This window comes from Sitophilus oryzae, unplaced genomic scaffold (genome assembly GCF_002938485.1).
Source record: "Sitophilus oryzae breed Bouriz unplaced genomic scaffold, Soryzae_2.0 scaffold_1576_pilon_pilon, whole genome shotgun sequence".
Taxonomy (NCBI): Eukaryota; Metazoa; Arthropoda; class Insecta; order Coleoptera; family Curculionidae; genus Sitophilus; species Sitophilus oryzae.
The window spans coordinates 9114142-9129654 of record NW_022146254.1 but is presented as its reverse complement, the minus strand read 5'-3'; the positions used below and the strand labels follow the sequence as shown (position 1 = coordinate 9129654).

Genomic DNA, 15513 nt, shown 5'->3' with positions numbered 1-15513 from the left:
CAACAAAATTTGGTCATAGATTCTTGAAAAAAAAATAGGTAACCCGTATTTTTTATTTTTGGCCAGTGGCCCCCCTTTTCGGATTTACAGCCCAAAGTCTAAAGTTGTGTGTAACCTAAATGTAGTAGAATAAAATTTCATATGAATCTCGATCTGCTTTCAATCACATTTTGTCATTTTTCTCGAAAACTGTACGTTATAGGAAAAAATTCCCAGCGACAAAAAAAAAATCTAAATTCAATGGGCTTTCTAACGAGCTAATAATTTTTAAGAAATTTAAACACGTGACCGAAGTTTTGGGGCTCCAAAGGCAAGGGGGCTCACGAAAAAGTGTCTTAAGAGGCTCCTTCGGCAAAAAGCATAGCACTATCTGATTCCGCATGGCAGAAAACCCATGTGTATCAAATTTAGTGATTTTCGTCCAACAGGACCCTGAAATATTAAAAAAAAACTCTTTTTAAGGGCGAAATTCAGGGGGCTGTAAATCCGAAAAGGGGGGCCACTGGCCAAAAATAAAAAATACGGGTCACCTATTTTTTTTTCAAGAATCTGACCAAATTTTATTGCATTAATTTCCGGACACCCTATATACTCATTTCGATAGATGAATTTTTGGCACAACCGCGGGATTGTCTGAGTTGATACTCAACTCAACAGTCCGGCATTATATCTCAGTGATACGGAGTCCTCTTTGGATAATATTACACAGGGTGCCTTCATGTTTTCCCCGAGCAATCATGACTATGTCATCTGCATACCCTATTCCTATGCGGTGTATTCTCGACGTTAATTAAAAGTTACCTAATTAATTCTAAATTTATGTGTGTGTATATTTTTGTGTAAAATATATTTAGTGGTTTTTTACCTAAGGGAAGTGGAATGTTGAGTAAAACGAAACCCAAGAAGGGTAGGATTTCTGGAACGTTGGAAGCCAGGGTGTAGGCTATCGATTTCTTCAGGTTATCGAAAATTCTGCGGCCTTCCTCGACACCTGTTATGATTGAGGCGAAATTGTCATCCAACAGGATCATGTCAGCTGATTGTTGGGATACTTCCGACCCAGAAATACCCATAGCGATTCCTATATCGGCTTTTTTCAATGCTGGGGCATCGTTAACACCATCTCCCGTCACAGCAACTACAAAAACAAAGGTTTTAATACTTTACTAGCGTGTACCCGCGACTTTGTTCACGTCGAATTAATCATTTGTAATGGTGATGATAAAGCAAAGCAACAATTTCCATTAACATACAAACTGGATAAAATTTTCTCACATTTATGTCAGCATGAGAAAAAACAATATGGTGATATTATTATATAACTTGGTAATATTTGAATTTGAGGGTTAGTTTCATCTCGTTGGAATTTGACTTTCGAAAAATCCGTTTGCCAAAAATAAGCTTTTTACGTCAAGCAGATTAAGCAGAATCGTGGTTAATCAATTATCCAATTTTTTGGAACACCCTGTATGATTTTTTAAAAAATTTCAAAATATGTAAAAAAAATAAATTATGCGTGTCCAAGCGTTTTCCCAAAAGACTAAGCGTTTACAACGGAACACCCTGTATACTTTTTTTTCGAAACACCCTGTATACATTTTTAAAAAATCTTAAAATATGTAAAAAACAAAATAAAATGTACGTGTTTAAGCGTTTTTTCGGAAACTTGACCGTTTTTTAAATAAAAAATATTGTAATATTTGAGGGTTGGTTTCATCCCCTTGGAATTGGAATTTCGAAAAATCCCTTCTTATCGAACCTCTATACCCTAGAATCAACCTTATGCCAAAACTGGGCTTCTTACGTTGACTGGTTTGAGCAGGATCGTGATTAATCAGTGAGTCAGTAACAATAATTTCAAATTCAACCTTTGTCATACCTATTTCTCCCAATCTTTGACACCCCTCAACGATGTGAAGCTTCTGAGTGGGGGAAGTCCTAGCAAAAACTATCTCTTTGAAGCTGTAAAGTATCATGTCCAGTTCTTGGTCACTCATGTCTCTCAGAGCTGTACCATGGATTACAATCGCTTTTTCTTTCAAATCAGGAGGAAGTGTTTCTATTATGTTGATGTTGAAGGCTTCAATAACTTCTTCATAGGAGATTATGCCTACTTCCCTGGCTATAGCTTTTGCTGTAATCTAAAAATTAACGTTTATAGCAAGTTTAAACTTTGCTTGATGTAAAATTTACTGGATGGTCTCCTGTAACCATTACTACACGTATTCCTGCTGATCTACAGCGATCTACAGCATCAGGAACCTTAAAACCAAGAATTTAAAAATATTTTCTGGTTTAAATGGTTCTAAATATCTTACTTGTGGTCTGGGAGGGTCAATCAAGCTCATAAATCCAACAAAACGCAGGTTTGTCCTGGGGAAATTCGGAGGTTCGGCACAGAACTCAAAATCTTTCGTAAAATCGCTGTCCAGTACCAAATCAGCAAAGCCGAGTACTCTCTCGCCTTTTTCTGCAAGTTCTGTACAAGCTCTGTCGCAAATTTCTCTTAATTCGTCAGTCATTTCCTCGGTTCCTGTATCAGTACAGATTGTGGAACACCTTCAAAATAGTTTGAAATTGAAATTTAAGTTTTTCTGAAAAAAAAATCGGGATTTACCTGGCTAAGATCCTTTCTGGAGCGCCTTTCATTGCCAGAAGACAGTATCCTTCTTGCATAGCGTGAATACTTATCTAGAAAACAGCAATACAAATAATAAAATAATATTTTTAGAGCAGAAAAAATAGTTGTTTTTATTCACGTGTTTCAAACAATGTCTGTATCTTTACCTGATATTTTGTTGTTGAACTAAACGGAATCTCCAAAAGCTTCGGGTTGTTGACTCTGAACTCGCTGGGTTTCCCATGGATGTGACTCAACTCGACGAACTTCAAAATGGCCTCTTCCGAGGCATCTCCTCTCACTTTCCTGGTTTGGACAGGCTGATCTTCTTCCCCTTGAAGAAACTCAGCTCTGTTACACAAAGTAGCGCAACGCATCAAAGTTTTGAAAGCTACAAAAAGAAAAGAAGATTCTTTATTCTAGCAACCTTGATATTTAGTAATAGTGATAGAGGCTGATCTTGCACAAAAAGCGAGACCAAGACCAAGACCGACCAGTGCAAGACTATTTCACGTTTTCTTCAACATCCTTACATACCTTCCATTTTGTTGTAGTCTTTGGCGTCTGATTGTTCTGCAGTACTGTCAGCGCATGTGATCCGTTTATTGCACCAAAAATGACAGACTGTCATTTTGTTTTGGGTTAAAGTACCGGTTTTGTCAGAACAAATGATGGAGGTGGAACCTAGAGTCTCCACAGCCTCCAAGTTCTTGACCAGGCAATTTTTAGCTGCCATTCTTTTTGCTGTGACTGACAGGCATACTGTGACTGTAGCTAGCAGACCTAGAGGAATGAATAATTTATAATGAAACTAATAATATTAATTATGTTTTTTTAAATATACCTTCTGGTACATTGGCCACGATAATACCAATCAAAAACAAAGAAGCCTCAATCCATGAGTAGTTCATGGCTAAAGCAGCACTACCGAAAACTACACCGAGAAAACAAGCCCAAACACTGATAATCTTCATAAAATGTTCTAGTTCTCGAGCTATGGGTGTTTTGTTCGGCTGTAATCGAGCTGTAAGACCAGCTATTCTGCCCATCACTGTCTGGTCACCTGTTGCAACTACCAGACCTGATAAAAACGTGGAATTTTGTATTTTTTACCTCGAATTTATAATAATATATACCTTTGGCAGTGCCTTCTACTGCATTGGTTGAGAAAAAAGCAAAATTCTTCGTTTCTAGGAGATTGTCACATGTGCATTCTGTTCCTCTAGGTTGCGGTTCAGATTCTCCAGTGAGTGCTGAATTGTCTACCTAGAAATAGTTCCTATATATGTGAGATTTTGCTCTAAATATATAATTCAGAGATAACCTAGATATTATGTAACGAGAATGACAGTTTAGGATAAACATTACACTCAATATAGTTAGTTAAGAACAGGCGATTAAGAATATCGGGTCGCTCTTTTGTAATCCTGAGTACTACAACGGAATGAAGGAGTTATGAAGGAAATCCAGTGTTTTATTCGGAAAATACGTACTACATTCAGATATCAGAAGTGGGATCAACACACTAAAAGTGCCACAAAAGTTTTAAAAAGTGCCAATATGCCATGTTATGTCTGAATCCATAATTAGCCTGGAAGTTTGTTTCTCTAATTCAAAGTAAAATAAAATAAAAAATAAATGGCCTTTATTGTCAAAATATTTCACAATTTGTAGACAAATGTAAAGTAAACAAACAAAAGAGAATACAAAACAAGTATACAAATTACATTGTCAGTCTTATTGTTTAAAATAAACATTTATAAATGTTTACAATGTCAAAGAATAAAAAAATAGAAATAAGGTTTAAAAATATTTAGTAAGTTTATACTAAATATACTAATAGCAAATATTAGACCAGTGTTTACAAGATCAAATTCGATTATCAAAATATAAGTCATTTACGGCGTAGAAAGCCTTGTCTAGTAAATAAGATTTCAATGCTTTGCGAAATGAAGAAAATAATGTTACGGATTTGATTTCAAAAGGCAGGTGATTGTGCATTTTTTTCGAGTTGTATAATATTGAACTTTTAACTAACCCTGAGCGTGGGGTAAGTAGATAAAGATCTTGCTCCGCGTTCCTGAATGGATAAGTGTGAGATGGCCTTTCTTGAGAAGCTGATACGTGCTTACGTATTAGGCAAACGGATTCAAAATTCAAATATAAATAAGGAAGAAAGAGTTAATATTTTTAATTTTTTAAAAAAGTCCTGGCAATGAGTTCTGCTGTTTAGTCCCAGTGAATATCGAACAGCTCTCTTCTGGAGCTCGAAAATGCGGTCAAATTGAGTCGCACAACACGTAACCCCAGAATGGAAGGGCATATCTGAGGTGCGACTCAAAAAGTGTATAATAAACAGTTCTAGCCACTAATAAGTTAAGCTCCTTAGAAACAGATCTCAATGCAAAACAGGCAGAGCTTAATTTTTTCGACAATGCGTCGATATGCATGTCCTATTTTAGAGAATTGTCTACAACAAGCCCTAAGAATTTTACAGATCTTACGACGTCAATGGTGGTGTTGTTAAGTATAAAAGGCTGCAGCGAGTTTTTATATGACAAAGCTTTAGTTTTAGAAATGTTGAGACTCAGGAGGTTCCAATCGCACCAAGAATTAATAAAATACTCAATTATGTTTCACATTTGACATAAAATTAAAATTAAACAATATCTGTATCGAATTTCGTGTAGAATAAAAACTGAAAAAATATGTACAGAGTGTTGTATTTAAAATAAACAACTTAATGATACAATTGCTTGAAAAACCTCCGGTAGACGTACAATATTTATTATGTATTTTCATTCAACATAGGCGTTCGTCTCATCTGAAAGTGAATTTGAGAAAAAGATAAACATGTCGGATGGTTAAAAATAGTCATGGCGTCATACGAATGCACACAATCCTAGTTTCAATAACCTAGATATTCTAGAAACGCATTTATTCCCTTTTTCAAACGGAGGCAAGCATTAAAATGCTTTATCACGCGTGAGTTTATAGACAATTACTTAAGAATTATGTGGAATGGAATCATATTGGAATTCTTGGAAAATTTCTGGGATATTGGAGATAAAAATAAAGATTTCCTTCGATTCATGTTGAAAAATACAAGAAATTTAATAAGTTATTTTGCAGTTATTATTTAAGAAATTACTATTAAAATGAAAAATTTTTATTATTAAATTATAATTTAGAACAATTTTATCGCGAAAAGTAATCAACATACGTCTGAAATAAAGTTTATTATTTTTCTAATTTCACTGTCATGGGAAAGTCATATTATGATACAGAAGAACTTGTTATACCATGTAATCTAAAAAAACGGCGTTCTGTTAGCTTGGAAATGAACATTCCCCACATAATTTTACATATAAGAACGATATTTATTTCATAACCATCACTGACGCCGTTTTTTTTCGATCATATTAGTATAAAAAAACTACCTTTAAAGACTACTGTATGTATTAATTTATATATATATATATATATATATATATATATATATATATATATATATATATATATATATACCGGGTGCGTCCCAATAGTGGCTCACCGGAAGTGACTACAACTTTTGATTTTTAAGTAGCACCCTCAGTATTTTTTTACTTTATTCGATAGAAAATGACACTCTGAATAGAATGACACATCATATATGTCAACTTTTGACATCTTCGCTTAGAAAAAAATCGTATTTTAAATTTCCATGGCTGTGTTAAAAACACTAATTTTTAATCATTTGATCGTCTAATGTTTTTAGTGTCTTGTCCTGGCCGGTTAAAAGATGCTCAAATCGTATTTTTTTATGAACCTCATGTTACAATTTCCAATAAACCATATGCGAAAATGTCAAAGGTTGACATATGATACGTCATTCTATTCAGAGTGTCATTTTCTATCGAATAAAATGACAAAATACCGGTGTGCCATTTAAAAATCAAAAGTTGTAGTCATTTCCGGTGAAACAGGAAACGACCAAAAACAATTCAATGCATCAATCAATCCTAATTTATGTAAAATACTAGTATACCAACTCTCGTTTTTTTATCTGAAAAAATACAATAGTTATAGGACTGAGCCACTTTCGAGACGCACCCGGTATACACCATTTTTTTGCAAGAATATTAGTAGGTATGTTTAAAACTCGCTAATAGAGAAAAATTAGAACTACCCTATAGAATTACGTAAGATTTATAGTGTTTGGAGTGAAATTTTATGGATACACTTAGGAAATACGTCTGTTATTCGGGACAAAAATAAACAAATCCCCGAATAATTGATGAATAAAATCGCATGAAAAGTAAGACGATGCCTCAACCAAACTATTAAAAATACCGTTAAACATATTTGTTTCCTTTTTGTAAATAACGCAAGTAAAAGAAATATGTAAAAATAAATCATGAATCGTATTTCAAAGCTTTTAAAGTGGCTTTGTTTGTTTGTGTGTTGAAATTTCCAGAAAACAATATGGATGCGAGTGATTCTTGTGTTTCTTGAATCGATATAAAGCGTTTTTAAGTCAAAATAACATTTGTTTTTTTCGACCAATCTGAAATTAAACTATTTTTGAATAATTTTTCTAAAAAAATCAAATGCCTGATTTTATTTGACTTGAGACCATCAAAATTTACTGAAAAAGTTAATTAAAAATATCGGTTAAATAAATCTTTATTAGCAATTTTTCAGGTATTTTTTTAGTGAGGTAATTTAAGAAAAAAAATTGGAGCTATTCCAAATTAAGTGGGTAGCTATTAATAATCAATTAATTCCCGAATTTCTTTAATACAAGATTTCAAAATATAGATATTCTAGAATTCATACATAAATTTTAGAAATACTGACGTTTATGTAGAATTTAAAATGCTGTAGTCTAAGCCAATCCTGTGTAAATGTCAAATTTACAATTTTCGAATTCACAAGACGATTTATTACAGTTTATACAGGGTCACCCAATAATCTGTGGACATACCGGGTGTTGCATCGTCGAGCGGGACATAGGAAATCCCATGTAAATTTTAATGGGGTCAATTATTGGCTTCCTTAATTATTTTAGAGAATAATTCTATTTAGGTTTATTGAAGAGCACTAAAACCCACATTCAAAAGAATAACTTTATATATTTTTTATTAGCCCTTTTACGAGTTATCGCCGATTTTTTTTTAAATATTTCTCCTTTCTTATGGCCCTATATTTACTTATGAGCACCAGTCAAGGTAAAAGATAACTGTCAAATGAAGTTGTCATTTCAGAAATTTATTTATTTATTGCTTTCTATGGTGCCTTATTATTATTACTAAAAACTCATACCTACATCGAAAATATTAGCCATGAATTACACTACCGAAGAAAAAGTATTGATGATTAAATGGTATGATCAAGGAAATAGTTATCAAAAGGTGTTGGACATGTTTGCTGCTCTGTATCCGAATAGACCGATACCTGGAAAATCTACAATCGGAAGGAATATCCAGAGATTTGAGACCAAAGGTACCCTAATAAATAACTGCAGGAACAAGGAGAAGATGCAAGAAATGATACCGACTTGGAAGTTTTATTGTGCGTGGAAGAGAACGATGGAAAGATCAGCACAAGGAAGCTTGAGGATGAAATAGGAATAGATCACACTACAGCGTTTCGAATTTTGAAACGACATAAATACTATTCCTTCACATATGAAAAGTACCAAGAGCTACGAGATGGGGACGAAATACGGCGGCAGGCGTTTTGTTTTGATATGATGGAAAGAGCAAACACGGATAGGGAATTTTTAAAAAACACATGTTTCACTGACGAATGCACGTTAACCTTAAATAATGAACCCTATGTTCAAAATTATAGATATTGGAACAAAGAAAACCAACACAGTTTTGTCGAAACAAGGACGCAATATCCACAGAAAGTAAATGTTTGGGCAGGGGTATTCGGACACAATATTATCGGGCCATTATTTCTTACGCGAAATTTAAATGCAGAATATTATTTGGAACTACTCAAAATCATATTTTACCTACTTTACATGATGCCGCTAGGGAAAATCATGAAGTTTGGTACCAAATGGATGGCTGCCCGGCACATAGTACCCTGGCTGTTCGGGAATATTTAGACAATAGTTTTAACGGAAACGTTATTGGCCTAAATCATACAGTAAATTGGCCAGCAAGATCTCCTGATATTTCGCCAAATGATTTCTTTCTCTGGGGCCATTTAAAAAACAGGATATACAAGGATAAAAAATACCCAAATCTAGATGAGTTAAAAAATGCTATTTCTGCCGAATGCAATAGAATTTCACTTTACCAACTAGCGAATGTAAGAAGAGAATTTTATGATCGCCTGGCTTATTGTCTAGCAGTCGATGGAGGAATATTTGAACATCTTCTTAAATCCTAAAGTTCTAACAATTTAATAGTACCTAAATTAATAAGTTATTGAATATTGTAATAATTTCTATTTGTATAATTTCTATTTTAGAATAAAATCTTACTTTAAACCCTTGAGAATGTATTATCCTAATATCTGCAGGTATCCTATCACCAAACTTCATATCTACCAAGTCACCAACCACCAATTCCCTTGATACAATAGACATTGTTTCGCCACCTCTTATTACTGTGGCTTTTGGAGGCACCATATTCGCAAATGACTCCATAATCTACAGGGAAAAAAATATAAATAAAACAAAAACAAAAATTACTTCTTTGACGTACTTTTTGACTTTTGTGTTCCTGAAAATACATGAAACAGCCTGTGACCACCACCACAGTGACCAGGACACATCCTAGGATTAAATTGTCTGTGTCCAGTTCGTTTTGTGTGATTTTCCTGATGAGGCACGCCACGAAACATAGGGCTGCTCCTATCCATAGTAGCAGAGAAAATCCTGAAAAATGATTTGTTATTAAAATCACTGAGTAGCTACTTTTATACAGGGTTAATCATAAATAAGTGCAAATAAGTAATAAAAGAAACATATCTTCTCTCTACCGTTTTTCAAACAAGTCCAAAATGACCGGGACGCTTTTTTTCGCTTACATTTTGAGAAGCACTGGATCTTTTCTGTGTTTTTTTTTCTTGTAGTTTTAATCTACTACCTATGTTACCATATTATGAAGATTTCATGTATTTTAACTACCTTAACAGTATTTTGAAGATATATATGAATTCCCCATTGAATATCGGAATAATATACTGGGTGTTCAATTTAAAATAAAAGGGTAACTTGTTTTTAAAATGTTCCAATGTTCAATATTAATTTTATCTCACCCTGTATTACTTTTCGGGTTCAGTTTTAATTTGATTTAAAGTACATTGATTATATGTATAGGCTATACTGGATAAATTCCAATTTAGGTAGCTTTTATTGAAATTTAAAATTTGTTCTTCATTTATAGAAAATGTTAAGTACGTCAAAAACCTTACATTTTAGTCATACACTTCTTTAATGAAACCCACCTTTAATTTTTTTCCTAAAATCCGAAAATGAATTAATATATAAAGTGTTCCATTACAAAAAACACAAATCTGATGTGTAACTTTTTGTAGGGACACCCTGTATAACTTCATATATGTATTTTTAAAAAATGCTCTAAATTAACCTACATAATATGCCCCAAAATTTAATTTCAATACATCTACGGTTCTCTATGGAACCTCCGGTTCGTATGAGAGGAGCCACCCTATATAGCTTTTATTTTGCTAGTTAGAATAGTTTATTATAGTTTATAAAAAATATGACTGACAGAAAAAACACTTTGATAAAGCATGTTTCCATCATTTTTCATCATTAACACTAATTTTCTAAATAATTATACCTTCTAGCTAGAATGCCAGAAAATTCATATGAATCATACAATTTACAAATTTGCACGATCACCTGTTTTTCATCTATATACAACGCAAAATTCTAAATATAACATAATTTAAATCAAAATAAACCTTTTCAAAATTTTGAGTAAACCAAAAGCCAAAAAAGAATCGCGTCTGTACCTATACATTTTTATCTTCTACAGTGGCTCTTTTGAAATACGAAAATCTTGAATAGAACACACACGCATCTACAATTACAACATCGAAAAATAGCTGCTCCAATTAAATTCTGACTTATCTCAAACGTTTCTGTGGGGTAGGGATGGGCATATATTTAAAATTATCGATATACGATAATTTTTTATATGCCTACTATAGAAAATATCGATATGGCAATGTTTTCTTTCGATCTGGTTCTCTTGAGATCTCCAGATATGCTTAAGATCTCCATTTATGCATGTTCAATGCACAAAAATGGTTTTTACGCAAAAACGGTACATAGCGTCATACGAAAAAATATCAATAAATTAAAGAACTCGCATCATGGAAACATAATATGGATCTCGTTAGAATTTCTTATTTTTCTTGTGCATATATAATTATATTTTTGAGCTTATAAGTAACAAATAGCGCAAATAACAAAAAAATCAATTACTTTTTATGTCTAGTTTTTATTTTATAAATTTTTGAAGTATCGATGTTAATGGAACCGTTAAAATGACTTTTTAAATGTGTCATGACCTTTGAATAAGAAAACTAAGGAAGGAGCATATCAAAAATCTTAGGTACACCGCGATGGGCCTCAAGTATGGCCGACTTAAATTCCGGTTTATCAGTGTCGTTCTAATTTCATTTAAAAAATGTAAAACTATGATGTAGGGTAGACGTGGGGTAGACTCAATAATTTGTTGTTTTATTTTACGTTGTGAATAAATGTTGGTAGTTATTAAAATTGTTATAAAAATATATAATTCTAATAAAAATAGATAAGTTATAATAAGTATTTATTACCACAAACATCCGATACGCTACTGAAGCAGGTAAGTCAAATTAACGTATCTAAATTCTTTGACATCTAATCTTTGACAAGTAATAAATAAAAGCTAAAATGCAAGAAAAATATATAATTTAGTTAATTTAAGTGAATTTTATAAATGATCGGTTTACTACACGTATGTATATTATATAGTCACTTACTAGCGAAAAGTTGTTTCATTATTTCACTCAATTTTTGCCGAGATCTACCGCACGCTACACAACCAACTATTTTAGAGTCTTTTTCGATAAATCGCGATAGTGTCACTGTTAATTTAAGTTCTGCCACAATTTCCATCTAGATTTATTACCTTTATATCAACTATCAGTAGTAGAATAAATAATAAATAACATAAAATAAGCTCCGTAAAGACTGACAAATCCACAAAATTTCAAATCAAATTCAAATGTGTCAAATGCATCGTCAAACAGAACTGTCAAGGATCCCCACCCTAGAGTGCTTTTATGGCGCTTTTTCCGCCCACCATGCATGAATACATGGATAGCATTATGCTCCTTCCTTAGTCTTCTTAGTCAAAGGTCATGACAGTAGCTTTATTCGAGTTCCCAAAAAGTACGGTTCTAGAACAGTTCCAAACACTGGCACAATATGATTTTTTGCAACTTTTGACATGAATGATTGTCGTAATTAGACTGTGCGATTGTTTTAAACCGTTCTAGAACCGTACCTTTTTGGAACTCGAATTAAGCTTATATGTTTTTCTGACCTAATTATCGTAGTTTGATATGAATAGGCCCTAAAACTCCAAATACCTTAAATTCTTTAGATACTAAAAAGAATAATACTAATTTGGTATTTTTTGGAAATAATTTGGTATTTTTTCCCAAAAATTGGTACTTATTGTACACCATTTTTGGCAGCGGTTTGCCCTCGTGTATAACTAACCTCTGAAAACCGTCTCAAATATTGGCTCTTGTCTAAGCCCTGAGAGCGTATGATGAGTTATAACTTCCCAACTCTCATACAAACTACATATATCGATATTTTGAAACATCGATACGTATTGCACATCCCTACTGTCCAGTTCAAGAGGCGGACGTCTGAATTTGATCCTTGGCCAGCGGCCAGCATTTCAAAATTACGATTTCTGAATCCCACTCGACATACCGACATACTTCCAATACTAAAATCCAACGAAAATGAGTTTTTCACTGAATAAATTAATTCGTATCCGTCAAATCCTTGTCAAAATTATGTGCCTATTTATTAAATATGTATATAATAAAGGCAACTATGAACTGAATGTACAGCTGTAATAAAACTTGTTAAAGATGCATGAGTATAGAAGTTCTATACAGTATAGAACTTATAAATTACTAACGTTATTTATGCGTTTATGTTAGTTATTTATGTATTAGTTTTCAGGCAGAAATCAACGCTATTGAAAAATGCGTACAACTTATCTTAGATAGGAATTATCAGAAACAACAAGAACAATCTTCGGATTGTCACAGGGTTTTTGACAGGACACTGTCTCCTCAATGAACACCTCTGTAGTCTGTAGATTGAAGCTAAAGGTGCGTACTCACTAGAGCATTTTGCTCCGAACGAACCAAACGAGCCGAGCGCGCAGAGCCGAATTCGGCAAGTGAATACGTGTTCGCGAGCAAAATTTCACCGAACCGAGCGCGCCAGACATTTTCGCCGGCTTGTCTGTACAGGGTGGGTCAAATTCTCAACAGAAAAAATGATTTTTTATTTGGGACACGGTCGATATGTCGAACACCTGTAGCAAAATCTCATGTCTTGGTTTGCTATTTATTTTTATTGTTATTAGATATAGTTTAAATGTGTTGATGTTGGTTAAATATATTTTAAATTGTTATAAAATTTTGCATCTCTCATAGCAAGTATTATTTTCCTTTTAATTGATACTCACAGCTAGATTTTTTTGCATTACAGCCGGTGCCGTTCAAAGCCTACTTATTTAAAGCGGGCGAATTTTTATATACTCTATATCTCGAAGAGGAATCGAGCAAAATATCAAGTGTGTAATATTTTTGGAAAAGTAATTTTAAATTCTTTTCAATAAATTAAAAATACACAGGGTGTCCCATATAAAAAATCGAATTTTCTGTTGATAATTCTTAAATTATTAATTTTAAAAAAATTATTACTTAAACCATTAAATTCTACGTAAAAAGGTACTTTGGAAATGTTTTCATAAAAATACAAAATTTTCCATAGCAAAAAAGTTACAGCGATTTGTTTAAAATGCATATTTTTGAAAAACAACCTGTAACTCCGAAACCGTAACAGATATCGATATGCGGTTTTCACCATCATGTTTTTGACAAAAATTGAGCTCCAGACACCGATATTAGATTTTGTCTATCTCCTATAGAAAAGGGTGTTTCCATTTAAAAGCGTCGAATTTGACCCACCCTGTACATGAATTTTGCCTAAGAAAAAAATTGAAAGTCTTCTGGCAAGTTTCAGAAGGGAGAACAGGCGAAAGGAAATTTTTCAGATGAATATCTACTATCCATATCTCTCAGTAGCCTTCCATTTTGACGGCGTAAAAACAAACTTCTTGCCCATAATTTTCTTGATGTTTTCTTCTTTTCCCTATTGGTAACGTTTTGTATAACGAAAAAAGCACCAGCAGCGATAATAGCATCTTCCGGGTCCATTAACACACTCGATGCAGAACGGTGACCTAGAGATTCAAAGCGGGAATAAAAATTAAATACAACTGAACGTGGGAACACAGCGACCGCAACAAGCACTCTGAACATAGCGATCTTTTCCTTATTGAGTTCGTGCGCGCTCGGCTCGCTTGGTTCGTTCGGACCAAAATGCTCTAGTGAGTACGCACCTTAAGAAACAACGGTAAATGCAGATTCTTTTGGAAAATGAGGAAACACCAGAACACCTTATCACTGAGTGCACCGAGACGACAACCATTCGAGTCATAAACTTTGGTACGACCTTTGAATAAGAAGACTAAGGAAGGAGCATATCAAAAATCTTAGGTACACCGCGATGGGCCTCAAATATGGCCGACTTAAATTCCGGTTTATCAGTGTCGTTCTAATTTTATTTAAAAAATGTAAAACTATGATGTAGGGTAGACGTGGGGTAGACTCAATAATTTGTTGTTTTATTTTACGTTGTGAATAAATGTTGGTAGTTATTAAAATTGTTATAAAAATATATAATTCTAATAAAAATAGATAAGTTATAATAAGTATTTATTAACACAAACATCCGATACGCTACTGAAGCAGGTAAGTCAAATTAACGTATCTAAATTCCTTGACGTCTAATCTTTGACAAGTAATAAATAAAAGCTAAAATGCAAGAAAAATATATAATTTAGTTAATTTAAGTGAATTTCATAAATGATCGGTTTACTACACGTATGTATATTATATAGTCACTTACTAGCGAAAAGTTGTTCCATTATTTCACTCAATTTTTGCCGAGATCTACCGCACGCTACACAACCAACTATTTTAGAATCTTTTTCGATAAATCGCGATAGTGTCACTGTTAATTTAAGTTCTGCCACAATTTCCATCTAGATTTACTATCTTTATACAACTATCAGGAGTAGAATAAATAATAAATAACATAAAACAAGCTCCGTAAAGACTGACAAATCCACAAAATTTCAAATCAAATTCAAATGTGTCAAATGAATCGTCAAACAGAACTGTCAAGGATCCCCACCCTAGAGTGCTTTTATGGTGCTTTTTCCGCCCACCATGCATGAATACATGGATAGCATTATGCTCCTTCCTTAGTCTTCTTATTCAAAGGGTACGACTGATATCAGAGACGGAGAACTAACCTCTGTAAAACCGTCTCAGATACAATAACTTGTTGTATGTCAAAATACTTACCGTGTGTGAGTGTTTTAATAAATTTGATGTACTCAGGTGTCTTATGGGATGGTGTTAATATATTGGGTCCCGTTTTCTGTAAGACTGTAGCAGCCTGTTCCACCGTCAAGCCTTTTTCTCTATCTGTATGAAGTCTTCTGCATAGATCGCCTGAAATCAATAAAAAAAAGAACCATTTTAAAATT

The 15513-nt window shown here is 33.3% G+C and overlaps 1 protein-coding gene across 1 annotated transcript in view; it reads right to left on the bottom strand.

Moving 5' to 3' along the window:
• Window positions 1–15513, bottom strand: part of LOC115879239 (sodium/potassium-transporting ATPase subunit alpha-like) — a 31425-nt gene that overhangs the window by 8084 nt on the left and 7828 nt on the right. The window contains exons 2-13 of the mRNA XM_030895942.1: window positions 15329–15478; window positions 9325–9497; window positions 9102–9269; window positions 3757–3886; window positions 3465–3701; window positions 3158–3403; window positions 2788–3011; window positions 2618–2691; window positions 2319–2559; window positions 2194–2262; window positions 1880–2141; window positions 866–1138 (exon numbers count right to left, since the gene is read on the bottom strand). Of these exons, the coding sequence (XP_030751802.1) occupies window positions 866–1138; window positions 1880–2141; window positions 2194–2262; window positions 2319–2559; window positions 2618–2691; window positions 2788–3011; window positions 3158–3403; window positions 3465–3701; window positions 3757–3886; window positions 9102–9269; window positions 9325–9497; window positions 15329–15478 (2247 nt within the window). The remainder of the gene's footprint in view (window positions 1–865; window positions 1139–1879; window positions 2142–2193; window positions 2263–2318; window positions 2560–2617; window positions 2692–2787; window positions 3012–3157; window positions 3404–3464; window positions 3702–3756; window positions 3887–9101; window positions 9270–9324; window positions 9498–15328; window positions 15479–15513) is intronic.